This window comes from Vipera berus, assembly GCF_964194415.1.
Source record: "Vipera berus genome assembly, chromosome: 11".
Taxonomy (NCBI): Eukaryota; Metazoa; Chordata; class Lepidosauria; order Squamata; family Viperidae; genus Vipera; species Vipera berus.
This window is the reverse complement of record NC_138214.1, coordinates 1546688-1560962: the sequence shown is the minus strand read 5'-3', so window position 1 is coordinate 1560962 and position 14275 is coordinate 1546688. Positions and strand designations below refer to the sequence as shown.

The 14275-nt window shown below is 46.0% G+C and overlaps 1 protein-coding gene across 5 annotated transcripts; it reads left to right on the top strand.

Moving 5' to 3' along the window:
* Nucleotides 1-2488: 2488 nt before the first annotated feature.
* MOSPD1 (motile sperm domain containing 1) lies at nucleotides 2489-13870 on the top strand. Of its 5 annotated transcripts, XR_014027560.1 has the most exons (9): nucleotides 2489-2621; nucleotides 3280-4908; nucleotides 5537-5794; nucleotides 5966-6041; nucleotides 6320-6543; nucleotides 7166-7327; nucleotides 7925-8091; nucleotides 11544-11714; nucleotides 13130-13870. XR_014027560.1 is itself a non-coding variant. In XM_081336460.1 (7 exons), the coding sequence occupies exons 3-7, from the start codon at nucleotides 5641-5643 to the stop codon at nucleotides 7954-7956; spliced, it is 648 nt and encodes a 215-aa protein (XP_081192586.1). In that variant the 5' UTR covers nucleotides 2489-2621; nucleotides 3280-3400; nucleotides 5537-5640; the 3' UTR covers nucleotides 7957-8953. The 5 variants fall into 5 exon arrangements, 3 of the variants coding, with proteins under 3 accessions (XP_081192586.1, XP_081192584.1, XP_081192585.1); XR_014027561.1 differs by having other exon boundaries at nucleotides 11544-13870; XM_081336460.1 differs by lacking the exons at nucleotides 11544-11714; nucleotides 13130-13870 and having other exon boundaries at nucleotides 3280-3400; nucleotides 7925-8953.
* The last annotated feature ends 405 nt before the right edge of the window (nucleotides 13871-14275 follow it).

The following is a 14275-nucleotide window of genomic DNA, read 5'->3' as shown; positions in this document are numbered from 1 at the left end:
ATGGGTCCACGTGACCGCCCCGAGCGCCTCATTGGCTGCCGATTATGCCCAGATTTGCATAGCGGGACGGGGGCGCGGACCTCGCTGCGGCAGGGCGGGGTGCCCGAGCGGCGCTTCGGGGGGGGGGGGGGGAGATGATTGGCAGCCTCGGAGGCGGGCCCAGGGACAACGCGCTGGCTGCTGCAAAGGGGTCCGGGAGCGGGAGGGAGGCGGACGCGGGTCGGGTTTGGTTGTGGGAATCCTTTCTTCGGAGGGTCTTCCGCGGCAGCATTCTGCAGCTGGGGCCCCTTTTTGCTCCCGCGGGTCTCTAGGGCTTCCCCTCCCGCGTTTGAGGATCCAAAGCTGCAGCCCTCCCCGCAGTTGCGTCCCTTCTGCTCCCCGAGAGGCGATCTCCTCGGGGATCGGGCCCTTGATAGGATCGGGCTGCCAGCGAGGCCCGTCACAGGCCGCATCTGCTGGGGTGTGGAGGCCGAGGATCCCGACACCTACCCGATTGCCCAGCCGCTCCCGCAGATCGGCTCTTGCCAGGGAACGAGGCTAAGACGTGGCTGTTCCCAAGTCGATCGCTCATTAAAGCCCAAAGCTTCCACCTTAAAGTGGTTATTTGGAGGCGCTGCCGTTCTTACCTCCTTTGTGGGAATAGCTCATTTCCTGTTTTCCCTAGCCTCTTGCATTTGATTGTTATGCCAGGTCAAACTGGAATCGGCTACATAAAATAAAGATCCTCGCATTTCTACTAGCAGGTCCTCCCAAATATGGATCCCCCCACCCCAGACCCTTCACTCAAACATAAATTGCTTTGTAAACATACATGGCAACTGTACTGGAGCAAAGGAAAGAAAAGTATTTAGTGTGGGCACCATGTATTCAGTATCCTGGTTTTCGTTCTGTACACATGGATCTTTGCCATTGGTGAAAGGCCAAACTGTTTGGAGCGGTGTTAAATAGGAATAAATATATCTTTCCCTGAGCTGGAATGGGGGTAAAACGGAGTGATAATAATAACATGGGGCTCTGCCAGTGTAGCAGAGCAACAAAGGGGAAGCTGAGCATTACTCATTTTTCTTCTGATCATTAAGTAGATTAAAAAAATGTAATCCTTATCTGGTATTAAAGCAGCTTCCTTTAGATCTCAGAAAACTTACAATGTCTTGTTCTAGGCCTGAATGGAACTTCTCTATCCAGCAAGAATAAGGTGAGAAAAACAAGGCACCAAGCAAATAAAATAATGAGCTAAAATTTGGTTAGGGGTATGGATGCTAAATTAAAGTCTGGTTTCTCTTCTATAACACCCACTAGACAGGAAGTAGATAAATGAAAGGCAGCAACTGTGGAGGCCAATCTTACAGTCTTCCTAATCCTTGCCCCCCCCCAAAAAAGAGCATCATAATTAGCACTAAAACCAAGTTTAACTTGTCTGAGAATATGCAGACCTAGTATCAGATTGTCAAATGTGACCTCAAAAAATTATGCAACCTGCTCCATTTTGCAGAAAAATAATTGAGAAAAGATTATTGAGAAAAAGGTTTTGTTGTCACCGTCACAGAGATGAATAAACGTTCTCCCAATTTTCTTTCAGTGTTCTCATTTTTTGAATTGCTTCCTTAGTGCAAGTGTCCTCCCTTGGTAGAATCACTTCAGCATTCTAAGGGGAGTGATGATGGTTTAATTACTGTTCAAAGAGCTGCCTTTATAATGAGATCTGTGCAGCTTTCTCCATAATGGACGTTTTAGCGTTGCAGCAGCTTCTCCTGGCTGTTGTAGAGATGGGTTAAAACTGGGAAGCTGGGATCCACATCATGTGCAAAGGGACACCTATTCCAAACCTTGCATGGGAAACTTTTTTGCACCGGTCTTGTTGGTGGCTGGGAATTCTGTGGGTTGGACACCCCTGTACTAAGCCAACATGCAGTTGGTATGGGGTCCCCTTGGTTAGTGCTGTGAATTGCGGTTGAGCTTGGCAGTTACACCCCAGAGTGAAGCCCACGGTAGTTTATTCAAGAAATCCCTAGTTAAACCAACCAGGACAGTGCACGAAACGGATCTCCTGGGGCTTCCCGTTTGGCCTGCAAATTTGCAGCCTTGCAAAGGATCCCTCATTCCTCTGATTGCAAGGCTTTTATGGACATTAATGCACGTGTTTGTTTTTCAATAACCGGAGAAGACCCCCCCCTCCCCGCCCCATTGTTTGCCTCGGGCAGGTGCAGAGTCGGACCCAAATGAAACCACCTCCTCTCCCAAGAACAGCCGTTACAAATGACGGCCGGAGCCACCGCAGGGAACGGCCTCTGCGCGCGCACGCTCTAGGGATCGGGGGGGGGAGGGGGAGGGAGAGGGAGGGAAAAAAAGTGGAGGCGGTGACGCCAAAGCGTAGGCGACGCGCACGCGCATTGGCTCCGGGTCGTCCCTCTTTTCCTCTCCCACGCTTCTCCCTCAGTCCTCCACTTTCCCGGCACCGCTCGGTGGCCCGTATGACGTCAAAGGGGCGGGGAAATCGAGACGGGCGAGCCGGCCTGCTGAGGAGAAGGCCCGGAGCAGGCGAGGCCCGGCGCGACGGCGGCGCTTCCCTCGGCGGTTGCCCCCACGCAGACGAGTCCGGGACGGCGAGCATGGCCGAGGGGGTGAGCGAGGGCAGCCGGCTCCAAGGGAAAGGAAGGGCCAGGAAGGAAGAGGGGAGGGGCTATTGCGGAGGGTCGTGTGAGCGCGTAGACGCGTGTCAGCAAGGGGGATCCGTAGTCGGGGTCGTCCTGCTTGGCCCTTCCGCCTGTGCTCAGCCCGACCACGGCTGGCTTCTTGCCTCCCTCGGGGTCAGCCTTTGGGAAGGAGGGAACCCCCCCAGCCCCAGAAGGGGAGGGAGGGAGGCAGAAGTGGGGCTGATGGAGGGGCGTCCTCAGCCGGTGTGGGAGGAAGATGACGCCCCCCCCCGCCATGGCTCTTGCTCGGAGGAGGAGGAGGCTTTGGGGGAATGGGACAGTCAAGATTTTGGGGCTCAAAGTTGCTGAAATAGGTCTACCCTTGGGGGGGTTTCCTCACGGTTGCCTAAGCTGCGGAGGTCCTTAGCAGGAGCTGAAGGTGTTGCAGCCCTATTTAAGAATGAGGGGGAGGGGCGGGGGGGTTTCCTGAATCTTCAGTGGAAGCAGATCCTGGGATTTGCTCGGGGGGGGGGAGCCTTCGGGGGGGGGGGTGGCGTGCCTGGACAGACCTGGAAGCCCCCGCCCCCCTTTCCTGGCCATGGCTGAGCTATCTGGGCTCTGTGTCCCCCCCCACCCCCCATCTCAGGTTTGTCTGAAATAGGACGAGGCTGGATTTGGGAGATGAGGAGAAAAGCATCCAGGTTGATCTGCAACCTCAGTGATTTCCAGGAAGCCGGTTTCCAAGAAGAGTCGAATGATTCACAAAGGTGGAATTGGAACTAGCCCTGGTCACTTCCTGCCTTTGGTCTTCTCCAGAAAAACATCTCTCAATTCTCTGTAAACATTAAAGATTGATTGAAGTCAGTGGTGTGACCCCCGTCCTATTGCTGGACTTTAGTTGATCAGAAAAGAATGAAAACTAATTTCGTATTTCTCTCTCTCTCTGTAGTTTCTCTTTCTCTGTATATACAGGTAGTCCTCAACTTACGACCACAATTGACCCCAACATTTCTGTTGTTAAGTGCAACATTTGTTAAGTGAATTTTCCCTCATTTTATGAGCTTTCTTGCCTCAGTTCTTAAGTGAATCACCGCAGTTGATAAGTTAGTAACCTGGTTGTTAAGTGAATTTGGCATCCCCATTGACTTTGCTTGTCAGAAGGTCACAAAAGGGGATCGCATGATCCCGGGACATGGCAACCGTCATAAATATGAACCAGTTGCCAAGCGTCTGAATTTTGATCACATGATCATGGGGAGGTTGGAAAGGTGAAAAACGGGCATAAGTCACTTTTTGTCAGTGCAGTTGTAATTCTGAACAGTCACTAATGAACTGTTGTAAGTTGAAACTACCTGTATATGTACTCTATTCTTTACCTTAAAAGTTAAAATGAAACTTTGGAATTATGTCCTTTCTGTACCCTAAATAAGCTTCTTGGGATGGAAAACAAGATACTACTACTGAGGGAACTTAAACAATAATAAAAGTTTTGAGGTTAAGACTACACATAAAGTCATTTATCCTGTGTATTATAACAACATGGAAGAAACACAGAGGGAGGTTACTTAAGTAAACAAGCCAGAATAGAGCCAGCAGAGGTACACTACTCTGAGTTCATACAGGAAGAAGATGTAGAATAAAATAATAATATAGATGAATACTAGAAATTATCCAAAAACATATAAGCTAGACCTACAGTGGGATGGCAACATGCGAGCTGCATCTGATAAATTTAAATTATTTATAGATTATCTACTTTCACAGAATGCTTAAGGGGCAAGTCTGTAATTCTGTCCATCTGGATGTTTTTAGAGATTTGCTTCTAGATAAATGAGGTTTTGATTTTTTAAGTCATGCTAGGGAGAGAAGGAGAGTGTTGGTGCTTTTCTTTAGTGGGATTCAAGCTCTCATGTTCTGCTTCCTTGCCATATAGCTCCAGTGTGACTCTGGCTGCCCACAAGCGTCTTCTTCCCTCCTGTCTTGGCCAATTCCCCCAGGTTTTTGAGAGAGGTGATATTCCTTACAGGCATGCCATCAAAAGAACATCCCCCTCTGTGTGGCATTACTACTCAAAAGGCAGCTGGGGGGGAGCGTAAGAGGGCTGGACTGTGGCCTACAGTTACAGGCTCAGCAAGAGGACCAGTTTGTGTGTTGGGGAAATGTGCTCCCTTTCAGTTTGCTGGTGGCTTCCAAGTGTTGGCAGTTCGTAGAAGTTACCTCCAACATAGTCCCTGAGTGACAGGTTCTGGCAAAGTATTCAGAGATACTGAATCAGGTTTGTTTTATTTGTGTATTTATTTATATACAATATATTGGGGGGATGTCTTCTTTCTGTAGGCTGAGCTCTTGTTTGGTGCTAATAAACGTGATTTAAGTCTGCTTCTGGCTTAATGTAGTTTCGGGATTAAAGTCTGACTTCCTTAAAATAGGTTGTATGAGAAAAACATAAATTGCCAACATCCGGGGTGATGCCATTTCAGTAGATTGTTTCACTTTAATTATTAGCTTTTCCTGGAATTCTTTATTTATGCAGTACCAGATAGGGTTGTTTTTTTTTTCCAATGATCTTGTTGTGTTCTTGTTGGCTGGCAGGCTTCCAGAGCAGACTCATTGGTGTTTCTTTTGTGCTTGAACGAAGCTGTACCTCTAAATTACCAGTGGCACCCAAAGAATTGAGTCCTAATAATTAGATCTGCCGTTCAAAATAATTGTAGGCTTTACTTTTTCCATCCCCAAACAAGAAAAAGTGGTCCCAACTCCTATGCAGGTGTTCAGTAACAGAGCTAGACGTGCGGCATCCAAACTTTCAACATGCTGAGGATTTTGTTTCTGCATTTCAATCTACAGACGAGATATACAGAACAGCAGCAGTTATATTTGCTGCTTCCTCCCTCTGTTTGCAGGCTTATCACAATGCTCTCAGATTCTTAAACCGCTGTGAACAAGAAGTCTTTGGAGACTGAGCTACCCTAAGTGCAGAAGGACCAGGAAAAAGGACTTAGTGCCAATGCAGCAGCAAAAAAGACAACCAGAGTTAGTGGAAGGGAAACTTCCTGTCTTTGTATTTCCTACCGAACTCATATTTTATGCAGATGACCAGGCGACGCACAAGCAGGTGTTGACTCTCTACAATCCCTATGAGTTTGCCTTAAAATTCAAAGGTGGGTATCGAAGCCTGGCTTGTGGGGACCAAATTGTACTGATTTTTTAATTTATAGAATGTAGGGGAAGGGGAGAAAGTATGAATTGCCAATCTTAAAAAGATCAGTGCATATATTTGAGTCTTTTGATTGCTGTTAGGGCCTGTTGCTAACCGTTTTCTTTCATTGCAGTTCTATGTACAACTCCGAATAAATATGTTGTGGTGGATGCGGCTGGTGCTGTGAAGCCTCAGTGCTGCATTGATATGTATGTAAACATTGTTTCTCAGCTCGCTGCATCGTAGCTAGCAGTCTCCAAGCCCCATCCCCGCACTTCTTTAGTCTCAGTGCTTACTGGCGCCTGTCCCAATAAATAAAGTTATGGAGCAATCCCTCGGGGTCCCGAGGATAGAAATTGTCTGTTCACACCCTTGTCCCAAACACTTTCGCTTCTATAAAATCCTGTGAATGGTGGGGGCGGAGAAGATTTCTCTCTGTGTGTGGAGAATCGGCCTGAAACAGCCACCGGGTTTGCTCCCCTTGCAGAGTGATTCGTCACCGAGACGTCCGACCTTGCCATTATGGAGTGATCGATAAGTTTCGGCTCCAGGTGTCTGAGCAAAGCCAGAGGAAAGCCCTGGGAAGGAAGGAGGTGATTGCTACTCTGCTCCCCACCGCGAAAGAGCAGCAGCAAAAGGAAGAGGAGGAGAAGCGTCTGAAGGAGCATCTGGCCGAAAGTGTATTTCTGGAGCAGACTCTGTGTCAGCCGGGTAATCGAGCCCATTGCATCGTTGCCTCGGCCAAAGGGAGGCTTCCTCTCTCGCGTTGCTTCTGTTGCCCTATTGAGCAGTGGAAATGTGCGGGCTAAGATGCCACGAGTGGTTATCCAGCCCGCTTGGAGGACTCTTGGGGACATGTCACTTCCATGATGAAGTGGCCTTTATGGAAGTAGGCCATCTCTCTCTCTCTCTCTCTCTCTCCCTCTCTCTCTCTTTTTCTTTCTTTCTCAGAAGCTCACAATCAGAAAAGAAAGGCAATGGCTTTACCACCACCGCCATCCTTTTTTTCCCCCCTAGTTGGGCACGCTGAATTAGATGATAACTTGTAGAGTTTTAACAGAGGTGTCCAACCTTAGCCACTTTGTGGACTTCAGTTCTCAGAATTTTCTGGCTGGGGAATTCTGGAAGTCCATAAGTCATAAAGTGGCCGTGATTGGACAGCCCTGGTCTAACAGGACTACAATAGTAGGTGTAGAATACAATATATAATTTTCTTGCAGTTGTAGTAGCATTTATGGGCACAAAGAACAATAGAGATTAAAAGGAAAAAAGTTAAGCGATTCCATAATCTTGATTTTTTTCCCCCTGCCTTTTCTTTTTTTCTGTTCCCCAGAAAATAGAATTGCCTCATCGGGGCCTAGTTTACTCACCGTCTTTGTGGGAATCCTGTGCATTGCTGCTCTTATGCTTCCCACATTGGGAGAATTGGATTCCCTGGTGCCTCTCTACCTCCACTTGAGCGTGAATCAGAAGTTAGTAGCTGCTTATGTATTAGGTAGGCACCTTCTGCTTCTGCGTGCGTTGCGGGATGTGTGCAACATTCCTGGCTTGTCTGAGATATGCCATGCAAAAAAGCCCAAGTTACAAACTTCCCCAAATAGAGAGTCCTCAACTTACAACCACAGTTGAACCTGGAGTTTTGGTTGTTAAGTGGGTCACCATGTGACTGACTTGATTTTATTACTGTTGTTACGCCAGTGGTTAAATGCATCGCTGGTCATTGAGCAAATCTAGCATGTCCAACGACCGTTTTTTGTGAAACGTCACAAATCGCGATCATGTGACCACTGGAGGCTACAGCCAATCTTAAGTGTGATCCGGTTGTGAAGTTCTCAAATGCAATCACGTAATTGGGGAGGGCAGCAGTCATAGGTTCAAGGACGGGTCGTAACTTTGAGTCCATCATTACTTTGAATGGTCATTAAGTAACCAGTTAAGTGAGAACTATTGTCAGTGTTGAGATATGAGTAAAATTTGGCGTGTGCCAAATTTCCATGAATATAAATATTGCTTATTATATTATAATTATATTCCACATGCACAATGTAAATTTAAGCTACAACCAACCAGTAACATTTCCTTCTTTTCTCAGGTCTCATCACCATGGTTATCCTAAGAACATGAGTGATATTTTACTGGGATGCGGAAAGTCTTTCTTTTTTAAAAAAGGTGTTATAAATTCACATCATGAATGTGAATTGCCTTTGACTCCCATTGAGCTCATTAAGATGCTATGGAAAACCTATTCAGTGATTTACAGTATGTTTTTTTAACTATGTTTAACTGAAATGATTCAAGCATTTGGCCAAGCTTCTGTTATGGAACAGCTCTCAAATGCTCAATGATTATGCCTGTGAAACGAATCTGGAGCAACTTTTATATCTGCGTCTACCGTGCAGAATTCTCTTGCTTTTAAAAAAAAGTCACGTGCCCATCTGTGTTTGATCATCATGAACCCCAGGAGAGGCTTCTGCAATGTTCATTCATCTTCTCCCCCATCTCTGTTGCCATTAGCACTAAGTGACTTTGTGTAGCGCTGTCGGTTCTCAAGATGGCAGAACGCTATTCGGAACGGATTACCTGAAAGTGAACATTTTGTAAAAGGCGGCGTCAGAGGCATCGTGTTTACATAGTGATCCAGTTCATTGGTACACCCTTCACCAGTGCAAGAACGGGGGCTGTGCTCGCCATTTCTGGCCAGTTTCATGGCCTCTGTTCCTCGCCATTGAGGCTTGTCCAGCTAATTTTTGGCCAAGATGCCCTTCATACTTAATCCACGCCACCTCGGGGGTGAGAGGCAGACTAACATTCCCTTAACTGGTGCCGCCAACCTGATTATGCGTCAAAACTTAAGACGGTGCTTCTCTCCACCTTGTGTGCAAGATGTGCTTAGTCTCTTTGCAAAAACAAAGTATAAACTGACTTTGAGAACGAATGTTTGTCCCTGGGAATGAGCGATTGTCCACTTGGCCCCTTGTCTAATCAAACACTTGTTTTCAACCCTTGGGCCTGGCAGTTCTGTCCTTAACGCCCTCCTTCCTCATCCACTCTCGTTTCTTAAAGGTCCGATGCACTTTGATTATGTAGGGAATGTTTTGGAGGATTAAACCTTTGCACCCTCCCTCCGTGTTGTGGGTGGCTTCTTTGTGGGCTTGGGAAGAAAGGGTCCTCGGCAAAGAAGAGGGAAAATTATTCTAGCAGATTAGAAGGCACCACAAAAATGGTGGTAATTAGTACGTGTAGACAAATACCAATAGTACTCAACTTACGGCCTCAACTGAGCCCAAATTTTTTTCTTAAACGAAACATTTAAGTGAATTTTGCTCCATTTTATGAACTTCTATGACCACACGTTAAGCAAATCACTGCAGTTGTTAAATTAGTGACATGGTTCCGGTTTTCCCGTTGACTTTGCTTGTCAGAGGGTCACGTGACCCTGGGACAATGCAACCGTCATAAATATGAGTCAGTTGCCATGCATCTGAATTTTGATCACGTGACCATGGAGGAGGTGCCACGGTCATGTGAAAAACAGTCATAACTCACTTTTTTCAATGTCGTTAATTTAAAGTCGAGGACTACATGTATTCAAATAGGCTGCCATCTTACCAGTTACATAGCTGGGGAATTCTGGGAGTTGAAGTCCATGTATCTTAAAAATGCCAAGGTTGAGAAACAGTGAATTATAGGTACTGTCTTACTTCACCCACGGTGCTCAGTCATAACGTATTAGTATCTGAACGAAGGAGTTGAATCTTATTCTACAAGTAGGGTTGATCGTGTCAAGAATGCAGCAAATGAAGGCACATTCGTAAGGTCAATTATTTGCACACAATTGTGATTCGTACAGTCCTTAACCCAGTTTAAGTGCTGATGGAGAATCAAGCCTGCTCATCTGACCTAGAACTGGGTCTGCCATTTGCAATAGTCACAATTGTTTTTGACCACTCATGTACACACCGGGTGGTTTAGCAAGGGCAGTGAAATCCTATCCCATGTCCACACTAGATTGGAACGCCGCGTGAAATTCCTTCGCACGAGTTGCTCATGAGATCATGTTTACTTAGTGATGAAATCGGGTAGCCCGGCTATTTTGTCCTGTGGCTTTGTTTACAACTCCAAGGGAGGAGGTGGGGGGGAGGACATTTCCTCAGGGGAGGTTTCTTTTGCAACCAATTTGAAAAAAATCAGCTGGAGAATTTTCTCGTTTCTGACTTCAGAAGTTTCTTGTGAACAGTTCCTGGAGATTGAAGCACAAGCTACACTAACCTGTACTGGATGCAAATCAGTGGCATCTTGCTATGCCTTTTCCAATATGCTCACTCAAGAAAGCAAGGTTAAGACTCCTTTTGTTCTTGGATGGGAGAGTATCCCATTTGATTCCTTCCTTACACGTTGCCTAAATGAGTCCTCTGCCAGAATAATAGAGTTGGGAGGAACCTTGGAGGTCTTCTAGTCCAACTCTCAAGCAGGAGACCTCTACCATTCTGGACAAAGGGCTGCCCAGTCTCTTCTTAAAAGCCTCCAGTGTTGAATCACCCACAACTTCCTGAGGTGAGCCAGTCCTCTGATTAATTGTTCTTATTGTCAGGAAATTTCTCCTTAGTTCTTGGTTGCTTCTCTCCTTGATTAGTTCCCATCCATTTCTTCTTGTCCTGACTTCAGGTGCTTTGGAGAACAGGTTGATACCCCCCTTCTTTGTGGCAGCCCTTCAAATACTATCTGCTATCATGTCCCCCTTAATCCTTTTCATTTAGAGTAGTTCCAGTTCCAGCAACCATTCTTCACGTTTTAGCCTCCAATCCCCTAATCATCTTCGTTGCTCTTCTCTGCACTTTTTCTGCACACCCAATCTCTCACTGTTCTTTTCCCAAATAACACCTGATACAATTAACCAGTTCCTACCTGATTGATTTTTTTCTATTACTTGCCTAGAGGGGGGCATTTGATTCTAGGATATTCCTGCAAACAGCAGTGGTATATCCCACATTTCACTCAGCTATGTCTACCTTTCCATTTTAGACAATTTGGGGGTGGGGTGGGGCTGAATTCCCAAAGAGGCGTAATTACAGTACTATTTCCATAAACAGTATTTTACGAATTTGAAGAGGTTAAAGTCATGATCAGAGCAGCACATTAATCTTGAGAAGCGAGGCTGCTCCAAAATCTTCAGTTACATTTTGTAAGTTCCATTCCAGAAGAAAAAAATGCTGGAATTCTTTAAAGTAAAATGATCTTGAAACTTCACACTGAAAAGAAATCCGACTCCAAATTGGATGTCTGGGACAACATTGTCTAGAGCTGAGCAGCCTATAAATATGATATGATTCTGTAGAATCGGGAGATGCATATAAAACACAAGAGCCGTAGGATAAAAAGAGGATACAGAGGCTGGTATGTTGAATATTAGACACTTTGTTTTTGCTCGCCCCATTAAATCTACTATAGAGGGATGTGCCAGAAAAAACAGCCAGCCCAATTAAATGCAAAAAAACCCAAAAACAAATGATAATCTTTATTGTCATTTTTTACTGTGGGCACAATGGCACAAATCAAAAATGATTTATTTTATTTATTTATTCTAAGAGGCTTATATATACAATACAAAAAATTATTTGTAGAAAAATATATAATTAGCTAATCCAGTTCTTTGTGGAACAGAATCACCTTCATTATCTTCCATATCTTTTTTTTTTATGTCTCCTGTTTAGACAAATTGGTTTTTGCAAGATGCGACATGAGACCTTTGAGTTCTTCCCTCTCAATCTGAGCTGCTTTATCCAGATGGTCCTAGATGAAGGGGTGGTGAAAGAGAAGCTTCTTAATACTATTTACCCAAGTGGGGTAGCACATTAGTAGTCATGGAAAACTCCACAAATAAGGTTTAAAGCTAGCCCAAGTCTAAAGATTTTTGCTCAGCAGAGCCCAGAATGGGAAATTCTGCTTCAAAAACTGAAGATTTAACAATCAGACTCACTGTAGGTTGAATAAATGGAGTTCTACATGAATTCCAAAATTAGAAACAGGCCAAGGAGGCTCTGTTTGCCCAACACATTCAGCCACAACCCTAAATAGTGAACCTGACACCCCGTACATCTTTAATCAAGCTACACAGTGAACAACAAACCAAGAAGATGGCCCACAATCTAGTAGGCCCACAATCTGGTAAAAGGGCAGAGTGTTACACACATTTTCTCCAACCCGAGTTTGTGGCTGAAGATGTCATATCAACACAGTCTCAGCCCCACATTTTAAATTAAAAATCTCCATGTAGATGACCAGGCTGAGCCTGAGGGAGGGAGGGTCAAGAGCATCATCAGTCTTGAGTCCCTTCTCACCCACAAGAAATCTGAAGTCCAGCCCACCTTGAATTCCATTGACTCTTATCTACCACCAATTTGCTTGGACTCTTAGTAGTTCAGAGCATAAATTTGCAATAAACCTTTATATTCATTTGAACTGCCTAGACTTCCCTGATTTTCCCACATGACATTCCATTTTTTAATAGCATTGATCAAAAGGAAGCCAACCCACAGGTATGTAGTACTATTACCACAGAGATGTTTGAGCCAATGGCTTCTACAGGTTGGTCAAGAATCAAGATGGTTCTGCAGGTCCACCCTTAACTTTTGCCAAAGAGCAAGACGGGGAGCGTTGTGCTGCAGGCTCAGAAGCAGAAGTGCAGAACAAACTCCCCAAAATATCTTCCAGGCGGTCAGGACATGAGCATGCGGACCTATGCAGCTCCCCCTACCCTATCTGGAGGACACAACATGGTGGAAAATGTTGAGAGGGGTCTCATTAAAAGTTATTAAAATCCTTATGATGTGGATATAAATATATCAGACTTCTTTTGAAAACATTTAACTGGGTAGGGAAGAGTTCCAATAATAGAAAAAGGAAGAAATAGTTTCAAATTTGAGTCAATTTCTTTCACTGGGCAAGACACTATGTATCAGAAACTCTATTATAACATTTTAGCAGAATCAAAGGAAAGGAAAGGAGTTCTGGATTTTTTTTTCTTAAAGAAAAAAAGACTGGGGAAAAAATAACAAATTCAAAATAAAACCAAGGGCTGCCTGGCAAGATTGTGACATGGTGGATAAGATGCAAACAAAAAACAGAAAAAGAGCTTTGAGTTTTCGGTGGAGGGGACGACCCACCAACCCGAAGGGCAATCTGTTGCAAGAGAGGCAATCCTGATCACCCCTCCCCCAGGCCGGCTAATGGGACCTGTAGTCCAAAGTATCTCCTCTACTGTACATATAACCATAATTTTATTTTTGTCTATTTTCAGATTTTGTAAAAACAGTGAGCATTTTAAGCAGGGGGGGAGGGAACCTGCTCAACATGAACAACAACAAAAAGCAAGCCCTCTGTTGCAAGAACGGACCATCCCTATCAACACCCCCACCCCGGAGGTGGCTGATGGGACTTGTAATCCAAAGCATTCCTCAGTTGAAGCCCAAAGTCACCCTCTGGAGCTCTCAACCCTAAAAAGCACTGCTGCAAAAATGATGGGGATATTTTAAAAACTGGGCCTTTGCAGCAGGGGGGGGGAGGAGGAGGAGGCAACCTCCAACCTTATTCCGGCCTCCCATGCATAAGGGGAGCGCCGCTGGGTGCCTGACGGATGGGATTTGTAGTCCAAGGGTCCCCTAGGTGGGGCGAAGCCTCGAGGAGAAGGCATTACACACACATACTCAGCGTCGCAGCCGCCTAATCGCCTTCACCTGTGCGGCCGAGTCCCACCTGGCCGTGATGAGCCCTCCCGCGCGCCGCGGGTGTTTCCATGGCAACCGCTCCGCGAGCCGGGGAAACAGGTGAGCGATTGCACCTGTTTGCGCGCGAAGGAGCGCGCGCCTTTCCGGCCCGGCGCCCTCGGACCGCCTCGCGGGCTCTTTTCTGCACGCCCGTGTCGCCCATTGATTTTCTTTATTGTCTAACAAAATAAACTTGAAGATTTTTAATTGCACGTGTGCTTTTCCCCCGTTTTATTCTTGTAAGTTGTCAATAAAATTTTTAAAAAAAGGACAAACCGCAGCTCAGCCACGCTTAAGCACATTGCAGCAGGCCTCGTTCGTTCATCGACGTTGTCAGGCTTCCTCGCGGGTGGTTAGCTATGATTGGGTTGAGAAGGCGAAGCCTGCTAGTGAGGCTGTACACGTGTGAACCGAGCCACTGAGGTCACGGCTTCGGACCGGGGGTGACTCCAGCCTCTCTGGCCATCGCGCCTTTCAGGTCGGCTACCTGCCCTTCTTTGATTCAGCTGAACCGCTTCGGCAGACAGGAGGACGGACAACGACGCCATTCGAGTCGCAGCGTCGTTTCAAAGAAAAAAAGACCCCCGGGCTAAAGACCCCAAACGCTGCAAGGCTGATTCCAACCAGCCGCCTGAAACGGGCCAAAAAGAGTTTTTTTTTTTTTTTAAAAAAGGACCAGG